Source organism: Calliphora vicina, chromosome 2 (genome assembly GCF_958450345.1).
Source record: "Calliphora vicina chromosome 2, idCalVici1.1, whole genome shotgun sequence".
Taxonomy (NCBI): Eukaryota; Metazoa; Arthropoda; class Insecta; order Diptera; family Calliphoridae; genus Calliphora; species Calliphora vicina.
The window spans coordinates 92,550,065-92,568,904 of record NC_088781.1 but is presented as its reverse complement, the minus strand read 5'-3'; the positions used below and the strand labels follow the sequence as shown (position 1 = coordinate 92,568,904).

Genomic DNA, 18,840 nt, shown 5'->3' with positions numbered 1-18,840 from the left:
AACAAAAGTAGTAAAGAATGTAAAAATAAGAAAATAAAAAATAAGTCGTTACAGTACCGTTTTCAATAGTTACTTTCTTTAATAATAGGTGCTGTAATTTTTTTATAGTGGTTTTAATTGCTTGTTTCACAATATCGAATGAAAGATTTCGTTCGCATTCTAAGCGAATGAAAACTGTTTCGTTCACATAAACATGAAGTTAAGGAATCCAAAATCTGTTTTCTTCCGCTTAGAATGCGAACGAAATCTTTCATTCGATATTGCGAAATAATCTATAATTAACGTGAATTAAATATGGGAAACCGTAGAAGAATTTCATTGAACGAAAAACTAAAAATTTCAATAAATGAAATATGGAATAATAAAATTTTGAAGAAAATAAAAACAAACATTTTATCGTAACTAAGTTTTTCTTGTAATTATCTTTACACAAATTAAGTGGAATCTGGATCTTCAAAATTTGTTTTTTTAAATGTTTGTCCCTGAGTTTAATTTTCTACAGGTTGAATCATTTTCAGAATCGAAATCCCTTACAATGAAGGCTTTATTAATCGTGGATAATGCACCAAGCCATCCTCCAGAAGAACAATTAGTAAAAACTACTAAAGTTATACAAATTTGATGTGTATTTATTTTTCATTTTGGTTACTTTTTTCAAAACATTTTGTTATAGACAGATTTTTCAATATTTAAATATACAATCCTAACGAGATCGTATATTTAAGACTAATGGTGGTGTACTCCAAAAAAATGTTTCGACATCGGTTTGTGTTAATCCTTGTTGCATCTGTATAATTTTACATGAGAGTTTTCATAAACAAAAATCATGATTGGCAATTGAAGCCAAAAGATTTGAGAAAGAGTAATTGTTTTAAAAGATATTTACGATTTTTGTGATTTAATGATGCAAATGAGTTCCCAATATTGGTTTTATTACAACAGCGGAACAGACATTTTGGTGCCGGAAATTTCAACTACATTTTGTACGAGTTGATGAACTCTCAGTACTATGTTAAACTTGTTTTTTTTTCAGTCAGCTCGCATTTTTGAAATATCACTGTTTTTATATTCACATTACATACCCTATTTTTTGGTGCTTTTCTTCTAAGTTTTGGGTAATATAGCATAGAATATGAAATTTTTTACCATTAAACTGGTCTACGTAAACATATGATTCTTTTGAGTATAATAATGGTGGATGTTTATTTTAGCTTAATTGAGGATAAATAAAATGTTTAGGATAAATAAAATGTTGTATTCCGAAAATTCTAAGCAAGAATTTTTATTTTTAATATTTAGCTAAGTTCAACCTTTGCTATTGGTTTAGATTTTATTAAGAATACTCTAATAAAACTACCAATGTCGTATGCATACAGACATCTGTAAAAAACTGTATTTAAGCAAAATAGTAATATTTGAATATTTATGACACTATTTGAAAGATACGTTTAAGTCAGGTATTTCATGTAGAGGTTAAACAAAATAAAGTGCATTTAAAAAAAATTAAAAGATTTACATTCAGCAAAAATAATTGTGTAAAATATTAAAAAAAAATTAATTAAAAATTATTTCTGTCGATTTTTCAGAATATTTTGCTATTGGGAGAATCCATAACAAAACGGACAGAAAACTGCTATTTTCGGATTTGTCATCTTCGATTTTAATGAAATTTACCACACATATTAGGTTCCAAAGGGTTTCTCAAATCAATGACTTTTTCATCGCAAACACATTCCATTTGAAAAATATCGCGATTTGAAAATTGAATTTTTTTTTAAAATTGTCTAAAATTTTGCCCATAACTTTTAAACTACTCAAAGACAAGCATAATTTTTGATTCCATTTTAAAGGCAAAGATATTGTCCTTAAAATGGTATGAATAAAATTGTTTATTTCCAAAATATTAAAGGTCAATTTTCAATGTCAAAAATATCAAAGATCGGGGTGTGAAAAATTAAAAAAGAACATGGTATGAGGACACCTAACTCTCTACTATATTCGTGCAAAATAAGTTCGATGGAGACTCGATTAGTTCAGGAGTTATAAAGAAAAACTTTATTTAAAGTACGTTTTTTCATATAAATTCATATACAAATTTAAGCAAATAGAAAACATAACACTTTCGAATCAATTTAGATTTATATAGTAAAACATAGGTGCTTAAATTTGTATATGAATTTATATGAAAAAACGTACGCGATATTTTTACATCGGAATGAGTTTCCATTGAAAAAGTCACTGATATGAGGAACATATTGGATATATTTGGGGTATTCACACGGTCTACTATTTGGTCATATTGTCATAATGTCCTAATATATTATGATAGTTTAAACAATTTTTTGTTGTGTTTCAAAAAAAAAAGGTTCTAAACTAATAAGACTATTTGAACTATGTTTATTGTTTTGTCATAAAATAATATTTTTTTTGTTTAAAACACAACAACAACTATTATAATATATTAGGACATTATGACAATATGACTAATATCAGACCGTGTGAATACCCCAATTATGTATGTGGTAAATTTATTTAAAATCGGAGATGGTAAATTATCAATTTATTTTCATAATATTCTAAATGTTGAACTCTTGACACAAAATTTATCTTGTAAAATATATTAAAAAAAAGTTAAATTTCATTTAATTTGCAATATATTTTTTGGTTACTTTTTTAGCATTTTGGATAAATTTTAAATCAAACTGGTTACAAATATTTTGAGGTTGTGGAAACACTGATTAGTATATAATACTTTATAATTCCATTAGGTTATACATATACTACGTTTATACGTAGCCTATTCGCAAATAAAAATTATTTGCATTTAACTATCTCACTGTTTATAAGTCGGAAAATTTTGGTTTTTATGTGATGCCGGATGGTAAACTTAAATAATTTGGTAGTAATGTTTTTGAACAAAATATGATAAATTTTTTATTTTTTTTAAATGCAAAAATGATAGAATCTAAAATTCATATTTGTTTTGCAATCCAAGTAATGCAAAAACACAATGAATTATTTTAAAAACGTTAAAACATATGGCAATGCTTAAAATCTTATTTGCAAATAGTGTCGTTAATCAGGAATTGTTTTCGTGAGTTAGCTATTCGCAAATAAAAAATTAATTCACTGTTTATGAGGCAAATTTTTCTAAATGCAATATTTTTATTTGCGAATAAGCCGTGCGTATAAACGTAGTAACAGAGCATCAAAAAAAAAGGCAACAGTATCAATGAAAATTTTGTTGGTAATCAATTGAATGTGATTGATAATGAACCCGATTTTACACTGTTTACTAATAATTAAAATGACTTTAGTTTTTCCAATGTTACTGAAACTGACTTATAAATGCTCTTTTTAGAATAAAATCAATTCAATGTGATGGTTTGTCCATTAAATTTTTGAAAATTACACTATGCAACAAATGAAGACTCTTGGAAAAACACAAGATCATGACAGTATAGGTTCGACTCCATTTTGGTGACCGATTTTTTTTATGGTCCCCCAAAGTTTCTGAAAATCAGTGGGGCCTCTAAAAAGGTGTCATCAGTTTTTGGTTAACAGCTAATTCAGACTTTGTGATACGGCTTAACTTTATATGGCAATAATATAACTAAGAGTCCGCCAAATAAATTTTGTTAAAATTTGTTTCCAAAAAATAGTTTTTTCGTGGACTTTTGTTGAAAAAATATAGGAAGAAAAATTTTTTTTTTACTTTTTTTAGAATAACTTCCAGGGACTCCTAATTTTTCAATAACAATATTTTGGAAAGTTGTAGCTACGGCAAATCTGAATAACTCTTGTGACTATATCAATGCAATCCGAACATATCTAGGCATTCTAAATAGCTGTCAAAAATCACTTTGTAGCTTAAAAATTTTAGTTTTTTACTATTTTTTGACTCTAAAATAAAAAATTTTTGTTAAAAATGTATGTTCGATTGTATACTTCTCTATTGTGCTGGAATAACGAAGAATGGGCAAATCATTATCGGTATGATCCAGGCGCATCACTTTATATATATGAAAAAACATTAAAATTTTTGAAAGTGGGCAAGGTTTGTGGAGCTTCTGAAGAGTAAATATAAACTTTTTATATAAGTTTTTGATATCGGTGAAAACCTTATGACTTGGAGATTGACATTTTAGTGAAATGAACTAATTTTGTGTTTTTTCGGACGTCATGACGTTTAGTTTTAAGGTAAATGACGCGTCATTTACCTTAAAAACTAACAATATTTTAAAATGGTGATTTTCCATCAAGAAAAATAAAAACTTTGAATTAATCTAAAATTTTAACAGTTACAGACATCACAATAAAATTTGGAAGTAATGTAGATCTAAATGTTTTTATGTCAATGGCAGACCGTGTGAATACCCCAATTATATATGTGGTAAATTTATTTAAAATCGGAGGTGGTAAATTATCAATTTATTTTCATAATATTCTAAATGTTGAACTCTTGACACAAAATTTATCTTGTAAAATGTATTAAAAAAAAGTTAAATTTCATTTCATTTGCAATATATTTTTTGGTTACTTTTTTAGCATTTTGGATAAATTTTAAATCAAACTGGTTACAAATATTTTGAGGTTGTGGCAACACTGATTAGTATATAATACTTTATAATTCCATTAGGTTATACATTTATACGTAGCCTTTTCGCAAATAAAAATTATTTGCGTTTAACTATCTCACTGTTTATAAGTCGGAAAATTTTGGTTTTTATGTGATGCCGGATGGTAAACTTAAATAATTTGGTAGTAATGTTTTTGAACAAAATATGATAAATTTTTTATTTTTTTTAAATGCAAAAATGATAGAATCTAAAATTCATATTTGTTTTGCAATCCAAGTAATGCAAAAACACAATGAATTATTTTAAAAACGTTAAAACATATGGCAATGCTTAAAATCTTATTTGCAAATAGTGTCGTTAATCAGGAATTGTTTTCGTGAGTTAGCTATTCGCAAATAAAAAATTAATTCACTGTTTATGAGGCAAATTTTTCTAAATGCAATATTTTTATTTGCGAATAAGCCGTGCGTATAAACGTAGTAACAGAGCATCAAAATAAAAGGCAACAGTATCAATGAAAATTTTGTTGGTAATCAATTGAATGTGATTGATAATGAACCCGATTTTACACTGTTTACTAATAATTAAAATGACTTTAGTTTTTCCAATGTTACTGAAACTGACTTATAAATGCTCTTTTTAGAATAAAATCAGCCTCAGTTCAATGTGATGGTTTGTCCATTAAATTTTTGAAAATTACACTATGCAACAAATGAAGACTCTTGGAAAAACACAAGATCATGACAGTATAGGTTCGACTCCATTTTGGTGACCGATTTTTTTTATGGTCCCAAAAAGTTTCTGAAAATCAGTGGGGCCTCTAAAAAGGTGACATCAGTTTTTGGTTAACAGCTAATTCAGACTTTGTGATACGGCTTAACTTTATATGGCAATAATATAACTAAGAGTCCGCCAAATAAATTTTGTTAAAATTTGTTTCCAAAAAATAGTTTTTTCGTGGACTTTTGTTGAAAAAATATAGGAAGAAAAATTTTTTTTTTACTTTTTTTAGAATAACTTCCAGGGACTCCTAATTTTTCAATAACAATATTTTGGAAAGTTGTAGCTACGGCAAATCTGAATAACTCTTGTGACTATATCAATGCAATCCGAACATATCTAGGCATTCTAAATAGCTGTCAAAAATCACTTTGTAGCTTAAAAATTTTAGTTTTTTAGTATTTTTTGACTCTAAAATAAAAAATTTTTGTTAAAAATGTATGTTCGATTGTATACTTCTCTATTGTGCTGGAATAACGAAGAATGGGCAAATCATTATCGGTATGATCCAGGCGCATCACTTTATATATATGAAAAAACATTAAAATTTTTGAAAGTGGGCAAGGTTTGTGGAGCTTCTGAAGAGTAAATATAAACTTTTTATATAAGTTTTTGATATCGGTGAAAACCTTATGACTTGGAGATTGACATTTTAGTGAAATGAATTAATTTTGTGTTTTTTCGGACGTCATGACGTTTAGTTTTAAGGTAAATGGCGCGTCATTTACCTTAAAAACTAACAATATTTTAAAATGGTGATTTTCCATCAAGAAAAATAAAAACTTTGAATTAATCTAAAATTTTAACAGTTACAGACATCACAATAAAATTTGGAAGTAATGTAGATCTAAATGTTTTTATGTCAATGGCAGCACTAATGTTGTCATTCTTTGGTTTCAAAAACCGAAATTCCTAAAACGTGTTCCAAAAACTGAGTTTTTTAGAAAATAGCTCACTTTGACGTTATTTACAGTAGGATAGTAAAAACGTTTTGTATGTATATAAACAACATACAGGGCTATATAAATATGATGAGTTTTTGAGGATCGGTGCTTTGCGTTTTTAGAATTTTTTACTAAAATTTTGTTTCAAAATTGCCCAAGTTCGGAAAGGGCTGGGGATACAATGTCCGCTTAAGTTAGTCAAATTTTACTTTATACGTTTTTGCATTAAGTTCTCTTTACATCTCAAAAAAAATGTATATAGCAACGAAGAAAATTAGTTTTTTATAAAAGAAAAAATATGGGGATTTTTTTGGGAAAAAACTTAAAAAACACACGCATACAAAGTTGAAATATATAAAAGATGCTTCAACTTTGGATGCGTGTAACTTTTTATAGGGACGAAATAATTGTTATCAGGTTTGTTTTATTTTCTTTAGAATTTTATCGCAAATATACGTCATATATAAAAAACAAATTTCGACCTTTCGTAGGCCCATCATATATAAAATACAAAAAAAAGATCGAGCAAAATTTAAAAAAAAAATTAAATTAAATACAACACTGTGTGAGTGCAAAATAAAAAAACAAAACAAAAAATAGTAAAGAAAAATCATAACAAAATAAATTTCATTGCATTAAATATATGTATTGTGATTTAAAAATGTTTTAAATAAATATATTGTTAAAAACAACAAACATATAAACTAATAGAGGTTATGTCACATGCAATTACATATGTACGTTTGAACGTGGAAATTATGAATCGTATGTATAACGTGAATTTTGTCATACACATGGAATTCCATATGTATCGAATACATGTCCCAATACACAAGCAATACATGCCGTCTGACCCCCCTATTAGTGAATGTCAATATGGTTTTCGTCATGGTCGTAGTACATGCTTTCTCCTGACAGAATTAACAGAATCTAGGACAGAATTAGGGAATCTTGGAATGAGGGAAAGGTCAGTGTATTAGTATCTATTGATCTGACTGAATCATTTGATCAAGTGAGGCACTCTTTATTGGTTAATAAACTTGGTAGCAGATATAATTTTTCTAGATCAGCTTGTCGACTAATTTCGTCTTATCTATGCGACCGTAGACAATTTGTATCTGTCAGTGGCTTATCTTCTGACTTAAAATTAGTAAGGTCTGGTGTTCCGCAGGGTTCTGTAATTGGCCCTATTTTATTTACATTATTTCTGAATGACTTATTTGAATAACTAGGTTATAGTAATTGTAAACCTTATGCTTTTGCTGATTATATACAAATTTTATGGTCAGGGGAAAGCAAAATCGAATAGATATGATTTATTTGATTTCGTTTTAAATTTATGTGACTCTTTTGTTAAGATTGTTAATAGGTTGAGGTGTCTAAGGGTTATAATTGATGACAGGTTATTATTTGGACCACATATTGATAATGTCTGTACTAGAGTCTGTCTGACATTACGTAGGCTATATCACCTGAATCTGTCCCTACCTTTACAAGTCAAGCGGAGTGTTGCACATTCCTTGCTTATGTCACAAGTTAATTATTGTGTTGAAGTTTATTCGGGATGTAATATGACGTATAAAAAGAAGATAAAATTTATTGTGCACAAAGTTGTGAGATTTGTTTACGGACTTAGGTTAGGGGCTCATGTCTCCACTCATCTAAAAAATTATTTGAATTTTGATTATTTGTATTGAATTTATTTGAATACCAAAATTAGTTAAAGTGATTTTCGGAAGTGGGCCTATATGGTAGGTATGACTAATTGTGGACCGATCGGCTTATCGGTCCAGATAAGCACAAGTCAGAACCAATGACTTGTGTTGAATAAAATATTAAGAAAATTTATAAAAAATTTTTAGTATGAAAAAGTGCAATATTTTTGATAGACTTAATTTTAAAGTGGCATATTTTTGAATCTAATTGAGATATTGACTTTAAATCTTTGAAATCGGATGGGAAATAAAAAAATGGCACGCGTTTAAAAATTTTAAGTCGCAGACGAGAGAAAAGACAATAAATGTGTTCGCGTACTTGATAATTTGTAATAATTTGTACAAATTATTACTGGAAGTTACTAGATTCCGTTCGTATACTTTTAAAAACTAGTAACGAGAGAGCAAGAGAGTGTTAAAAGTGACAGTTCGTAGATAGAGAACATGGTATCTTTTACTGGACATTTTTTGTCCAGTAAAAAATATCAACATAAAAAATATGTTAAAAACTTATTTTTGCAAATGTAAACAAAAAAAAAGTTGAAAAAGAACACAATAAAAAAAAATAAAAAATGTTAATTTAAAAAAAATTTAAGGCGCAGACGAGAGAAAAGACAATAGTTGTGTTCGCGTACTTGATAATTTGTACAAATTATTACTGGAAGTTACGAGATTCCGTTCGTATACTTTTAAAAACTTGTAATGAGAGAGCAAGAGAGTGTTAAAAGTGACAGTTCGTAGATAGAGAACATGATATTTTTTACTGGACATTTTTTGTCCAGTAAAAAATATAAACATAAAAAATATGTTTAAAACATATTTTTGCAAATGTAAACAAAACAAAAAAGTTGAAAATGAACACAATTTACAAGTCTTTCAAAGAAAAAAAGTAAAATAACACAAAACAAACTTTTTAAATTGATTTATAATGAAATACAACTTATTTTTACAAATTGTTGTTTGCGTACTTTTTTTGATATTTATTAGATTGATAGTAAATCTATTTTTACTCTCTAAATTAAAGTTACTGGATAATTTTTACTGTAAAGTACGCGAACACACTTATTGTTTATATGATAATCAGACGCTTTCTGAAGTTGCAGAAAGATTATTTACAATTCAATAACACAAAGTAAACAAATACATACTTTGCTATAATTTTTGGTACTTCTCAATATGAATTACTCACAAATTACATATATGGGGCATTTCACGTCAAGTGAACCAACTTTTGAAATCGATGTCTTCCGATCGCGATGAAATTTGCACCAATGTTAGTTCTATTGGATAGTAATTCGGACACCATTTTTCAACAAGATCGGTCAAGAACTCTCTGAGTTATAGGAGGTCAAAATTTGACATTTTGGCCAAACAGGTGTTTTTTTATCCATATAACTTATTACCTATTGTTCTTAGCTAAATGTGTCCCAAATAGTTTAGATAGCTATTTATGCAATCTTTCGAAAAAAAATTAAAAAAATTTAATAAAATATTTTTGATTTTTTTTTTAAATCAAAAATATTTTTCACTTTTTTTTTCAAAATGGGCCCTTTTTATTTTTTTTTTTATTTTTTTTAAGAAAGCTTAGGTCTTTTCCTAAGCGACCTATATGGTCGCTTAGTGGGATGCGAGTGGGATATCTATAAAAAAAAATATTTTGGAACTCAAGATTTAAAATTTTTGAATTTTTTTGCAAAATCAAAAACTTTGTTGACTTTTTTTAAAAAAATGGACCCATTTTTTAATTTTTTTTTTTTTTGCTCAGAAGAAAGCTTATGTGTTTTCCTTTAACACCCTTTTTGTCGCTTAGTGGGATGCGAGTGGGATATCTATAAAAAAAATGTTTTGTAACTCAAGACATACAATTTTTTACTTTTTTTTGAAAAATCAAAAACCTTTTTGACTTTTTTTTCCAAAATGGACTCTTTTTTTTATTAATTTTTTTTCTCAAAAGAAAGCTTAGGTCTTTTCCTTTAAAACCTTTTTGGTCGCTTAGTGGGATGCGAGTGGGATATCTATCAAAATAAATGTTTTGTAACTCAAGACAAATGTTTTTAAATTGATTTTTTTCATATTTGTGTGTAAGTGTTTCTAAAACCTTAAAAATAAAAACCACAACAACTGACCGATAATAGCCACTGGAGGGGTGCAATATGAGGTCGACCGCTATTAATTTTCCACCCCCAAAATTTGTCTGAGTTTTGTATCTTGCGGCTTTTGTAGTCAATCCTAGAGGTAGTTTTCAGCGCACGTGATTTTCATTGTTAAAATATCAGGTGCCCCAGAAACAAATTTTTGGAATCAAGTGGAAATATTTTATGGCCCTTCTCCGAAGTACCAGTTTATTTATTATTTTATGACATTTTACTTTAAGAAGTGGGTGGAGAGGTAGAAGTTGACAGGTAGGTTATTTATATGGTGGTTTATTTTTATTATTATTTGTAACATTTGGTTAAACTAGGTACTTTAGTATGTAAGCCCTTCTTGACCCTAATAAAAGATTTTAGACTCATTCATTAAAACGTACTACCTATATGATCTTAAAAAACTATTTATTGTCATTCTGAAGACATACGGAAATCAGTTTTTTAGAAACAGCGTTAAAGTTAAGACGTGTGTTATTTACATAAATACTTACAAAATTCAAAATGTCTACGACTTCTAAAAAGGCTAAGGTTGAAAATGATATTTATTAGTCTTTTTGTTTTAATCCCTTTAACAAAATGAAGCACAGATCATCAGATATGCGAAATATTTCCGACGGCTTATTAAAAAAATTCCCTACGCTGTCAAAACGATTGAAAATTTGTGGATCATGCAGGAAAGAGCTCGGAAAGTTGAACGAATTACCGAATTTGAATAGTAATGAGCCTTGCGTTGAAGTTATTCCAGATGAAGACAAAAGTAATTCCGAGAATTATTCGCAACATTTCAATCTGAATACGAGGATGTCAAAATTGGATTCACAAAATTTACACAACTGAGGCCAAAACATTGCGTTTTGGCAGGAAGCAGCGGAACTCACACAGTATGTGTTTGTATGTACCATGAAAATGTTAAATTGATGTTGAAGGAAATCAACTTAAATTACTTAAAAGATGATTCATCAGAAGATTTACACCATTACCGCGATTGCCTTAAATTGACTATGTGCCCTAATGCTACAACTTCTTGCCACTTAGGTGAATGTTCGAATTGCCCGGAAACCACATCCATCAAAGAAAATTTAATCAACTCTTTTGATCGAGAATGTATTGAGGAGTTAAAATTTGAATCTTGGCTTCAGACTGAAAGATGCACACTGAAAACCATAATTTTAAATGTGGATGATTTTGTGGAAGAACTGTGTAGAGGATTGCTAAATTTGAGAACCCATGACTTTTTAGTCAAAGAGCAGTGGTCATTCTTCAAGGACTTGAAAACACATTTGAAGTCTGGTAAATTCAATATTTCATTTGATTTCGCAGAGAACTATAAATATGTTCTTCAAGATTCCATACAAGCATTCCACTTCAATAACGACCAAGCAACTATATTCACAGTAGTTATTTACTACATGAAAGAAGAAAACCTGGAACACAAAAGTATGGCAATCATATCCGACGATTTAAAACATGACACCGTTGCAGTTTATGAGTACCAGAAGATAATACTAAATTATCTAAAATCAAAATTTACAGTAGAAAAGGTATACTACGTTTCGGACGGAGCTCGTTAACATTTTAAAAAGATTTTGGAATGCCAGCTGAGTGGCATTTTCATCCTACTGCTCATGGTAAAGGAGCATGTGATGGTATTGGAGCAAACCTCAAAAGAAATGCAGCGAAGTATAGTCCAGTGCTCTCATCAAGATCGCATCTTAGATGCGACTGCTTTATTCCATTGGGCAAAGAATTATTGTAAAGAAACTAAAATAGTTTTTAGTAGCAAAGAGGATCATGAGGAAACATTGAAAACACTAAAGAGCAGATTCGATGCTGCGGTAACAATCGATGGCACTGCTCAATACCATGCTTTCATACCGCTTGTCGATGGAAGACTCAAATTAAAAAAGTTTTCTGCATCTACTCAATGCGATTTCTTTCCAAAGCCAAAAAAGAAGCCAGCAGCGAAATCAGTAGCTGAATCTAATAACGCCAAGAAAGGATTGACAAAAAAAAAGCAGCTAATAAAGGTGACAAATAAGGAGGATAAAAGTATGGATATTTGAAAATTTAAAAACTTCATAAATTAAGTGTAAAAATAGTTATTATATAAATTGATCTATTGTGATTAAGATTAAATTTTACTAAATTATTCATCTTTTTATTATTATTATTATTATTATTATTATATATTAAATTAATTATTATTACAAATAAATAACAAAATTAAATTATTCAACATTTCCATAGAAAAAAAGTGATTTTTATTCCTGAGGTTAACATATTATGGGTATTACAGTATCGAGGCTATGAAATTTTAGTTGGGTGTTACATACCATCGGAAAGGCTAATGTGTCTAGTTTCTCTGCGTAAGTTTAATTTTTAAGGTTTACACACAAATATGAAAAAAATTAAAATAGTGCAAATTTAAAAACCTTTGTCTTGAGTTACAAAACATTTATTTTGATAGATATCCCACTCGCATCCCACTAAGCGACCAAAAAGGTTTTAAAGGAAAAGACCTAAGCTTTCTTTTGAGAAAAAAAAATTAATAAAAAAAGAGTCCATTTTGGAAAAAAAAAGTCAAAAAGGTTTTTGATTTTTCAAAAAAAAGTAAAAAATTGTATGTCTTGAGTTACAAAACATTTTTTTTATAGATATCCCACTCGCATCCCACTAAGCGACAAAAAGGGTGTTAAAGGAAAACACATAAGCTTTCTTCTGAGCAAAAAAAAAAATTAAAAAATGGGTCCATTTTTTTAAAAAAAGTCAACAAAGTTTTTGATTTTGCAAAAAAATTCAAAAATTTCAAATCTTGAGTTACAAAATATTTTTTTTGATAGATATCCCACTCGCATCCCAATAAGCGACCATATAGGTCGCTTAGGAAAAGACCTAAGCTTTCTTAAAAAAATAAAAAAAAAAATAAAAAGGGCCCATTTTGAAAAAAAAATCAAAAATATTTTTGATTTAAAAAAAAAAATCAAAAATATTTTATTAAATTTTTTTAATTTTTTTTTTCGAAAGATTGCATAAATAGCTATCTAAACTATTTGGGACACATTTTGCTAAGAACAATAGGTAATAAGTTATATGGATAAAAAAAAACACCTGTTTGGCCAAAATGTCAAATTTTGACCTCCTATAACTCAGAGAGTTCTTGAGCGATCTTGTAGAAAAATGGTGTCCGAATTACTATCCAATAGAACTAACATTGGTGCAAATTTCATCGCGATCGGAAGACATCGATTTCAAAAGTTGGTTCACTTGACGTGAAATGCCCCATATGTATATGCAACAATGGGAAATAGATCTTATGTTCATACACGTATTTTTTAATTTAATTATGCATTTGATAGACTTTTCGACAGTTGCTGAACGATCTGCGAATGCATTTGCTTTTGGAGACATATATAGCGGGTTTTTTAGTAATGAAGAAAACTAAAACTTGATTTAATAAAATGCCATTTAAAAAAGTTTTTCAATATATAAGTTTCGAATATCTACAGTAATGTCAAACGAACAAAAATAATAAAGTGAGTAAAAAGAACAATAAATAACAAGAATACTAAACCAATTCATTCAGTTCACTTGACTGAATTGAACTTGTACGTTCATGAACAACCCAGCTCTATATTGATGTTAAATTTTCAAATTTACATTAAATTGTTTAAATATTGGAAAATTGGGTAAAAGTTAAATGTGATTTATTTATGTATATTAGATTGACAATCAGTTGTATGGAAAAAAATTTTTGTTAAAATTTTGAAGAGTGCCGGGTGTAATATTGTGACACTAGGCCTAAAAGTTATGTGCTGAAAATTTGAGCCGAATCGGTCAAGGATTTCTGGACGCGCATCGAGGTCAAAGTTCAGATATATGCAAAATTTTACTATTTATATGGAATAAATAGGTGAAACTCTTTAAATTTCTGCATTGTTTTCTAGAAATGTATAGATTTATTTATATTAATGAATATTACATTAAAAAACAATTTTTTGGAAGTTAACCCTGCATCTCCTTTGGGTCAAAATGACCCAAAAACTGTATTATTGCCAAAATTCGGAAAAAATTCAAATTTTTCAGATATTTTAAAAATTTTGCTACTAAATAAATACTTTTGCAATTGAATGCAAAAGAATCGAAATGTGTACGTAATTATCGTTGTAATGAGATATAAATGACAAAATTTGGTTAAAAAATTTTAAAGTTATTACAAATTCGCCAGACCATTAACGTGTTTCAGGCTACTTGAACAAAAAATTTAGGAAAAAAATTAACATATTTCGAGAAATTTAAAATAAAAGCTAATTTTTATTTAAAATATATCCGTATTTACTTGTGTATGAGTTTTTGTCTTCATGGGATACCGTTAACCTATTCACAGGTATGGCCAAAAAAAATATTTTTTTAGCGGCCGTTTCGAATCTTCATTTTCAAATTTTTAAAAATTTTGTTAAATAAATTTCAGAATTTTTTGATCATCACATTGGGATTTATTGAGATCAAAATAGGGAATAAAAATATGAATAGGTTTTACTTAAAATTTATGGGCTCATTCGCCTAAATATGGTCAAAAAAATTGTTTTTCTTGAAAATCGCAAAATTTAAGTCGCAGGTATGGAAAAACTGTAAGAGGTATTGATATAAATTTTTCATCTTTTCATTCCCTATTTTGATCTCAATAAATCCCAATGTGATGATCAAAAAATTCTGAAATTTGTTTAACAAAATTTTTGAAAATTTAAAAATGGAGATTCGAAACAGCCGTATTGGCAATACCTGCGAATAGGTTAACGGTATCCCACGAAGACAAAAACTCATACACAAGTAAATACGGATATATTTTAAATAAAAATTCTCGAAATATGTTAATTTTTGTCCTAAATTTTTTGTTCAAGTGGCCTGAAACACGTTAATGGTCTGGCGAATTTGTAATAACTTTAACATTTTTTAACCAAATTTTGTCATTTATATCTCATTACAACGATAATTACGTACACATTTCGATTCTTTTGCATTCAATTCCAAAGGTATTTATTTAGTAGCAAAATTTTTAAAATATCTGAAAAATTTGCATTTTTGCCGAATTTGGCAATAATACAGTTTTTGGGTCATTTTGACCCAAAGGAGATGCAGGGTTAACTTCCAAAAAAAATGTTTTAATGTAATATTCATTAATATAAATAAATCTATACATTTCTAGAAAACAATGCAGAAATTTAACGAGTTTCACCTATTTATTCCATATAAATAGTAAAATTTTGCATATATCTGAACTTTGACCTCGATGCGCGTCCAGAAATCGTTGCCCGATTTGGCTCAAATTTTCAGCACTTAACATTTAGGCCTAGTGTCACAATTTGCCACCCGGCACTCTTTGAAATCTAAAAAAAAAAATCAGCTGTCACTCTAATGTATATACATTAATTTGGTTATTATCATTTTACCTGATATGCATTTCGGTGTTTCTGGTTTCCAAATACCACGGATACAGCGGGCAGTGGCATTCTCTCCCTTTATATTCAATTTAAATCCGGCATTACATTCCAGACTTAAAATAATACCGACACTATTTCTGCCAGGAACTTTTCCAGGTCTTACAGTAGTAATATTAGCAAATGAATCCCAGGCCAAATCTTCACACGGCCCACGTAATCGTTTACGGCCCTCTTTATTATCAAACTGCTCTGATGGATCTGTGTCAGTATCGGTTGGATAACTGGAACTTCGTTTTCTTCGCTTTCGTATGATTTGAGCTTTTAATTGTTCGATAAAGTCCGAATCGTTAGATGTTTTGAAATTACGAGTCGGTGTATCTATCACATAATTGTACGAGTTGCTTTTTAACAGCGTCGGCTCATTAGTCCTTCTTAGCGAGGTATACTGAGAATTTTCATACATGTTCGGTAACGCTATTTTGCCTACTGTTCTGTGCGCTTTATTTTCGAGTTCATCGTATTCATTGATATTAAAGTCGTCAATTGCAGATTTTGGTTTATGTAAGACCTTATATTTGGGGTTTTGTTCAGTTTCGTTGTCTACGTAGTACCAGCGACCATTGTGTACCTTTAATTTTTTAGCTGGTTTACGAATGTCCATTGATTTATACAATCCGTTGTTATATCCGAGAAGATATTTAACAAAGTCATGATACTTTTGCTTAATACGTTCATAGTACTTTGAGTATGCTTCTTCAATATCTGTGGGACTGCGCTTTGATCGACTTTTCTTTTTGTTTGCATGGGTTTCTGAAATATAAATTATATTAATTTTACATTAATGCTCTTATTCACTGTCACTTAAAAATTTAAATGTTTAGTTTATATATTGTTACGAAAGTGTACTTGAATTCTAATATAACGAATTTAACGACTGGTTTAAAGTTGCATAAAGTTCCTCAACTGTTATTAACATATCTGTGGGTATAATTAACATAGCTGTGAAACATAAAACATTGATCATTGATTGTAAGTTTGCCAACACTAAATAATACATCGAAAGCTCTAGAATTTCTAATATACGAGTGCTGATGGCAGTGTTATAAATAGTGGCAGAGGTTGTAGTCATTAGTTAGTTCATGATAGACGCTGCACAGTGGTAAGAGAAAAAAAAAGAGGGAAATAAATCTGTAACTTCTAAACCCTTACTCGGGTATGGTCAATTTTAAAAATGATACTATTTCTTCGTTTGTGTTCCGATTTCAAAGAATTACATATATAGAATCTACTCATTGAGCACTACATAAAGCCTCGTCGTAGCTATCAATTATCTCTTATAGCTTTCAACATTTCAAAAAATTAATGTCAAATATTTTAAATGAAAAAACTTATAATTTTTGATACCCAGAAAAACGAATATATCCCATTTTTGGAATTTTTCAATACTTTTTTGGGAATTGCGGGATTCGTGATTACAAATTTCAAAATTTGTTTTTATTTTTCCATTTTCAATAAAAAAAATCTATATAAGTGTATAATTTCATTAAAAAATATTCATAAATAAAAATGTTATTATTATTTAAAAAAATTTGTATCTATGCAAAAACTCAATAAAAAGCATTTTTTGTCATATTTTTCAAAAAAGTATTCCGTGATCTTTTTAATTGTCAAAAGTTATATACATTATTGAAAAGTAGACAAAATACTCTATCCATTGATATATAATATTGATATTTTGTATAATATAATATATATATGGGGGATTTCATGTCAAGTGAACCAACTTTTGAAATCGATGTCTTCCGATCGGGATGAAATTTGCACCAAGGTTAGCTCTATTGGATAGTAACTCAGACACAATTTTTCAACAACATCGGTCGAGAACTCTCTGAGTTATAGGGGGTAAAATTTTGACAATTTGGTCAAACAGGGGTTTTTTCTTATCCATGTAACTTATTACCTATTGTTCTTAGCAAAATGTGTTCCAAATAGTATAGATAGCTATTTCTTCGATCTTTCGAAAAAAAATATTTAAAAAAAAAATAAAAGATTTTTAATATTTTTTTTCCGAAATCAAAAACTTTTTTGACTTTTTTTTAAAATACGCTATTTTTTTTTATTTTTTTTTTTTTCTTAAAATAAAGTTTAGATATTTTCCTTGAACACCTACTTGGTCGCTTAGTGGGATGCGAGTGGGATATCTATCAAAATAAATATTTTGTAACTCAAAACATAAAATTTTTGACTTTTTTTGCAAAATCAAAAACTTTGTTGACTTTTTTTTTCAAAATGGACCCTTTTTAATCTTTTTTTTTAGGTCAAACAAAAGCTTAGATATTATCCTTGAAGACCCTTTTGGTCGCTTAGTGGGATGCGAGTGGGATATCTATCAAAATAAATATTTTTTAACTCAAGACTTACAATTTTTGACTTTTTTTTTTGCAAATACGATTTTTTTTCCAAATGGGCCCTTTTTTTAAAATTTTTTTTGTAGTCAAAAGAAAGCTTAGGTCCATTCCTTTAAGATATTTTTAGTCCCTTAGTGGGATGCGAGTAGGATATCTATCAAAAAAAATATTTTGTAACGCAAGACATACAATTTTTTAATTTTTTTTTGCAAAATCAAAATTTTTTTTCCAATATGGGCCCTTTTTTAATTTTTTTTTTTTGCTCAAAAGAAAGCCTAGGTCCATTCCTTTAAGATATTTTTAGTCCCTTAGTGGGATGCGAGTGGGATATCTATCAAAATAAATGTTTTAACACAAAAATTGTATGTCTTGTCGAGTGGGATATCTATCAAAATAAATGTTTTAACACAAAAATTGTATGTCTTGAGTTACAAAACATTTATTTTGATATATATCCCACTCGCATCCCACTAAGCGATCAAAACCATCTTAAAGGAATAGGCCTAAGCTTTCTTTATAGCAAAAAAAAAAATTACAAAAAGGGCCCATTTTAAAAAAAAGTCAAAAAAGTTTTTGATTTTGCCAAAAAATCAAAAATTGTATATCTTGAGTTACAAAATATTTATTTTGATAGATATCCCACTAAGGGACCTAAAATATCTTAAAGGAATGGACCTAAGCTTTCTTTTGACTAAAAAAAAAATTTTAAAAAAGGGCCCATTTTGAAAAAAAATTCGAATTTGCAAAAAAAAAGTCAATAATTGAATGTCTTGAGTTACAACATTTTTATTTTAATAGATATCCTACTCACATCTTCCTAAGTGACAA

At 28.6% G+C, this 18,840-nt stretch overlaps 1 protein-coding gene across 1 annotated transcript in view; it reads right to left on the bottom strand.

The window, feature by feature from the left end:
* Positions 1–18,840, bottom strand: part of Hasp (Hig-anchoring scaffold protein) — a 278,761-nt gene that overhangs the window by 101,254 nt on the left and 158,667 nt on the right. Inside the window, exon 9 of the mRNA XM_065500848.1 lies at positions 15,614–16,414. Within this exon, the coding sequence (XP_065356920.1) occupies positions 15,614–16,414 (801 nt within the window). The remainder of the gene's footprint in view (positions 1–15,613; positions 16,415–18,840) is intronic.